Raw genomic sequence first — 5,970 nt, 5'->3', positions numbered from 1 at the left:
TAGGTTAACATTAATCTAACCCCATCTAATACAATTTAGGTAAATTTTTTAACTTCGTTTATTATTTCAGGATTTAAAATATAACTTTGGTTGTTAAAGTCCAACCACCGTCATCATCGTCGACGGCTAGCAGCACCGCCGCCGGAAAAGTGTAAAACATCGAGAGAGAGAGAGAGAGAGAGATGGAGAAACATAGACAAATCGATGGAGAAACAACACCGCTGCCGAGAACGAGTTATTGTAATCATGACCGACACGAGCATCACTGCCGCCGGAGGCATCGTCTCGATCTCCGGTGTCGGAAAAGAGAAAACGTGGAAAGAGACAGATCGATGGAGAAACAAATAGGGAGAGGTTCATTGTGGTGACGATGCTCAGGTTGCATGGACTCTTCGTCGGCGATTCTTCGGTGACAATGAGTCGTTGGCGGCTGCTATGCTCCGGCAGATAGGGGACAACGGGGATGGTTGTTGCTCTTCGGTGACTTTGTGGTTTTAGGGTTTTGTATTTTAATTGGATAAATGGACTAAGCATCGGATAATTGGCCTAAAACATTCTAAGTGGGCTAACCTTTAAGTGGTTTGGCCACTTAAAATATGATAAATCATTTATATATATATATATATATATATATATATATATATATATATATATATATATATATATATATATATATATATATATATATATATATATATATTAAATTTCAACTTTTTTTTTTGTTTTTTAAATATCCGTTTTTTACACTAAATGGATTGTTTATTTTATTTTATTTATTTTTTTTTATTATTTTTTTTTAAATAAATTAGCTATTTAGATAATTAGACACTAGACATTGCCGTTGTTTTTGATTTTTAAAAGTTAATCAACTTTTAAAAACATATATGTTTATTTTTAATTAGTTATTTTATATTATTTAGTTTTTTTAACAATTTCTTTTGTTATGTTCATAGTTTTATCGAAAAGATGACGAATTTTTACGGGGAAAACTTAAATGAAGGCAACAAGTTCTTTATGGGGATGTCACCATTTTTCACCGAACGGGTATAATACTTATCATGATATTAATTTTTTTAATAATTGTAATGTTCACTAGTTATTAACATATATTATTTGAATTTTAGGTGTTCGATTCCTCTAAATGAGTTGATGGGATGGGTACAAAACAAAGCATTTTCTCTTGGTTATGTTATCGTTAGAAGAAGATCAAAGACAAATGAAAATGGTGTGGTGTCTTATGTCACACTTATTTGTGATTGTGGTGGTGAATACAAAATTAAAGCAACCAGTAAAAATTCTGGCACCAAAAAAATCAATTGTCCATTTAAATTGGTTGGTTCGTATATAAAACAATTTGATGGTTGGACATTGAGGGTGAAATGTGATCAATATAACCATTCACCTGTACAACATATGGAAGGACATGCTTATGCTAGACGGTTGAAAGAAAACGAAAAAAAGTTGGTGGCTAACTTGACAAGTCAGAATGTTGAACCACGCAACATACTCTCGATACTAAAAGAACATGATGAGAATAATGTTTCTATACTCAAAACCGTGTACAATGCACAGTACAAGCTTCGCTCGTCCCAAATGATGGAAAAACTCCGATGCAGGTATAATATTTCAACAAGTATATTTTACATATAATTTATATATTGAATTTTTATTAATTAACGATATTTCAATCTAGGTTCTTATGGAAATTTTGAATGATAAAAAATTTGTTATCGAGTTTTCCATAAATAATATTTCAAATGAATTGGAAAACCTGTTTTTCATTCATCCACTGTCGTTAGATATATGGCAAGCATTTCCATACGTTTTGATTATTGATGCAACATACAAAACAAACAAATATGCTATGCCTTTTGTTGAGATTGTTAGAGTAACTTCAACCAACAAGACATTTAGCATTGCTTTTGCCTTTATCATTAACGAAAAGGAGGAAAGTTATAAGTGGATGTTAACGTGTCTAAGGTTGACACTAGAAAAGTGCATGCAACCACACATTATAGTGACGAACAGAGAGTTGGCATTGGTGAATGCATGCAAACAAGTTTTCTCTTATGCAACTCGCTTACTTTGTCGATGACACATTACCGAAAATAATAGAAAGCATTGTATGATGCTAATCCCATCAAAAGCTGAGTGGAAATCCTTTCGTGCTATGTGGAGTATACTTGTTGACTCTCCAACATGGACATCGTACACTGAAAACTACAGAAAACTACAGTCAATGTTAAGAGAACATGAAGGTACAATTCTACTTATTTTTTAATTACTTGTTTATAAATTTAGAAGGTACAATTCTACTTATTTTTTAACTACTTGTTTATAAATTTAGAATGTTTTTTATACATAAATAACATTTATTTGATTCCAGATGTTTTACAGTATTTGGATGATGTTTGGTTAAACAAGTATAAGGAAATGTTTGTCTCTGTTTGGATTGATCAACATTTGAACTTTGGGCAACGAACAAGCAGCAGAGTTGAGGGCCAACATTCAGCGTTAAAGAAGTACTTACAAGAAAAAAAATTATTCTTTATCCAAGTTTGTTAGTGCAATTGATCGGTTTGTGAAGTCTCAACTTACAGCGATAAATGAGAGTTTTGAAAAGAGCATGATCGTCTCCAAACATGAACACAAATTTTCGTGTTTCGATTTGTTGCGGGGTAATGTTTCACTTAAAGCTCTGGATATGCTTGTAGAGGAACTTCAACGGGTACATCAAGTTGACTCTTCAAACTGTGGTTGTAAACTACAAAATAGTTGTGGCTTACCATGTGCTTGCATGCTATCAACATACTTGAACTCCGGTGGGTGCATTTGACAATTATTTTTTAAATTCAAGTTATATATTGATTGTTTATATATTAATGATATTTCATTGCAAGTGAGTGTATTCATTTGAATCAATATATGTATTATAGAGAAAACTTAAAATTTCATTGTCAATTCCTATGGAAAATGAGGATATATGTGGTGATGGTAAATTTGAAGTGTTTAAAGAAACAACAATAAACAACCGAAAGTTGTGAAAAAAAGCATGATGAGAAAGCTACTAGATATATTCCAACTTAGTAAAACACACATTAGAGAACCCGCAATTCAAAAAAATACGCGTGGATGACCAAGTTTGAAGAAACAAAAACAAAAACAAACTGATTATATCAATCAAGCTCCTAGAAGAGGCAGCTTTTCAACCATGCCAAAATTTGTTGAGTTGAACAATACGGAACCGGCAAGACATAGTTCATACATAACCACAATTCCAGACTTGAATGAAATTCCAGACTTGAATGAAATTCTAGACTTGAAGGAAGAGCCTCAATCATGCTACAATCATCGACTAATAGATGAAATTCAAGTGATGTTTCATCCTTACATCACACGTATACAAGATGTAGAGGGGGATGGAAACTGTGGATTTCGAGAAATATCTGTTTGTCTTGGGTATGGCAAGAATGATTGGCTCTATGTTCGACGTCAACTACTAGACGAGTTATTGAGTTCGTACGATGCATATGCTAGAGTTTTCACTGATGGAATCGGTGAACTATATACTTCGTTGAATTTCTTACAATCGCTGACACCTAAAAGATATTGGTTACTTATGCCTGAAACAGGTATCATCACTGCCAACAGATTTGGTGTAGTCCTTACTTTTTTAACCAACAGATTTGGCTCTCTCACTTTCTTTCCTCTTTGGAAAGGCCTAGAAGAATTTTTGTACCATCGCGTTATTACGATTTCACTTATATATGTTAATCATTATGTAATGGTACAATTAGAAGGAGATAGCCCACTGCCTACCATTTCAGCTTTTTGGATCCGCTACAGAGCCCCATGTGCAGCTGGATTGGAAACTATGTTCATGTCACGTTTAGAACTTTATAGACAACTGAAACCTTACAATCCTGAAACACCTTTTATAACTATAGAGGATTGTTAGAGGGTATTAATTTTCTCTCGAATTATGCATTTATGTATTTCATGAAGGATTGCTAATGCTATTGTTTTTTGCATCATATTTTTGTTTTTATGTATTCATTTATATTTAATTATTAAATAATATACAATATATATATATATACACGTTATTAATCTATATTAATTAAAAATAAATAATTAATCATTTATACTTAATTTTTAAATATATATATATATATATATATATATATATATATATATATATATATATATATATATATTCTTTTTCATTTTATGCTTGAATATTAATATTTTTTTGGAGTAATTAATATATATATATATATATATATATATATATATATATATATATATATATATATATATATCTTCCTAATTAATGCATATTTTATTCTGTTTTTGCCATGTGTCATCATAATATATCTCCTAATTAATGCATATCATTTGTAAACTATAGATTCTTCATTTCAAATTTCAAATTTCCCACTCTAATTACATTAAATTAATAACATTAGAATAAAAATTAAAATAAAAACTTAATACAAATTATAAAGTGATATAATTTCACATATTTATTCCAATCAATGATTAAAATTTTTATAACTAAAAAAAATCTTTTAATTAATAATTTATTTCAAAAAATTGATTTTAAATTTTTTTATGTTTTTGTTTTAAATGTTTAATTAATTGTATAACCGTGGTTCTCACGGGTTACAAAATAGTATATATATATATATATATATATATATATATATATATATATATATATATATATATATATATATATATATTAATGTTGTAGATTGGTGTATCCAAAATAGGATCCAAATGTCCTGAAGAAATGAATGCTACTCACGAGACCATAGCAACTAACTCTTGGGAAATGTTTAACCGTTAATTCTCATTCTCAAGGTGGTCTATAAATACAAAATTAATTGGTGATTACAAGTATTGAGCAAGTCGATTCATAGATTCACGAGCTAAATTCTGAAATTAATTGGATGTAAAGTATGTTTGAGAGGAATGAATGCTACTCATGAGACAGCCGTGAACTAACTCTTGGGAAACGTTTAATCACTAATTTATGGCCGTTATTTCAATTCACAAGTTGGTGGTTGTTTTTAATAAAGGAATTTTTTGAGGTTAGAGCATATGCATCAGCTTGCAAATGCCCTTTTAATTCTCATTTCAAAACCTCCATGGCAGCCACTTAAGCTTTCTCTTTCAACATTTGCAAGGTTATTTGCAATACCACTATACTATTTGGGTCCACTATCCATATAAATAATTATTTTTCAATCAATTATTTCTAGTAATAAAACATAACTTTTAATTAAACTAAATATTTATAATCAGAACTGAGAGGCCATAAACTTACATGGCTATATATATTTTATTTAGTTATGAAACTATTTTGTTTAAATATATAATATTAAAATGATACGTATACCAATGAACAATCGAATTTACTAGATTAAATTTTCAATACATGGTAACAAATATATAATACAAATTATTATGAATTAAGATATATAATAAATTAGTTGGTGATGTGTCAATGGGATCCATTTTGAAAGAGAAATATTATTGCCTTCATGTAGCTAAAATTGCAAAACTGATGTTACACAATTGAAAGATTAGTAACATTGCACGAATATAAGTAGTCTTAGCTATGTACATCGAACCTTTGATACGATCATTTTACTAAATAACTTTAAAACACATTATTTTTAATTTATCAAATTGGTCAATCAATGACAAATATGTCTTACAACATGCTTTGCTTTATTAAGTGTTGTTACATCATCCTTGATATTAAGGGATTGACAACGGTTTGCAACTTTGCATATATACTTTATGTGTCAACTCCAACTACAAAGATACGTTTGCTTTTGACTCTTTCATGCACACCTTGACTTGACATGACATATTCATCCAATTGAACCCAAAGTAAGAAAGAGGACCACAAGTTGTGGACTTGACATTAAGAAAATGGAATTAGTTGTTAAAGAGTGA

The 5,970-nt window shown here is 29.9% G+C and overlaps 2 protein-coding genes across 2 annotated transcripts; both read left to right on the top strand.

Moving 5' to 3' along the window:
- The first annotated feature begins 204 nt into the window (after window positions 1-204).
- On the top strand, window positions 205-3,044 carry LOC145007161 (uncharacterized). Its single transcript, XM_078966145.1, has 8 exons — window positions 205-314; window positions 954-1,007; window positions 1,125-1,616; window positions 2,116-2,258; window positions 2,302-2,304; window positions 2,387-2,522; window positions 2,566-2,728; window positions 2,937-3,044. Exons 1-8 carry the CDS (start codon window positions 205-207, stop codon window positions 3,042-3,044), a joined length of 1,209 nt encoding a protein of 402 aa, XP_078822271.1.
- Window positions 3,045-3,211: 167 nt separating this feature from the next.
- LOC145007154 (uncharacterized) lies at window positions 3,212-3,958 on the top strand. Its single transcript, XM_078966137.1, has one exon. It carries the CDS (start codon window positions 3,212-3,214, stop codon window positions 3,956-3,958), a length of 747 nt encoding a protein of 248 aa, XP_078822263.1.
- Window positions 3,959-5,970: the final 2,012 nt, after the last annotated feature.

This window comes from Lactuca saligna, chromosome 1 (genome assembly GCF_052625555.1).
Source record: "Lactuca saligna cultivar CGN05327 chromosome 1, ASM5262555v1, whole genome shotgun sequence".
NCBI lineage: Eukaryota > Viridiplantae > Streptophyta > Magnoliopsida > Asterales > Asteraceae > Lactuca > Lactuca saligna.
Note: the sequence above shows the minus strand (reverse complement) of the source record. Positions and strands in the feature narration are given on the sequence as shown.

Bases quoted from the DNA above. Each gene is read 5' to 3' on its own strand.
- LOC145007154 (XM_078966137.1), top strand. From the start codon at position 3,212: ATGCCAAAATTTGTTGAGTTGAACAATACGGAACCGGCAAGACATAGT.
- LOC145007161 (XM_078966145.1), top strand. From the start codon at position 205: ATGGAGAAACAACACCGCTGCCGAGAACGAGTTATTGTAATCATGACC. The intron at 1,617-2,115 runs GTATAATATTTC...CGAAAATAATAG, and splicing joins ATGGAAAAACTCCGATGCAG to AAAGCATTGTATGATGCTAA. The intron at 2,523-2,565 runs GTACTTACAAGA...CAAGTTTGTTAG, and splicing joins CAACATTCAGCGTTAAAGAA to TGCAATTGATCGGTTTGTGA.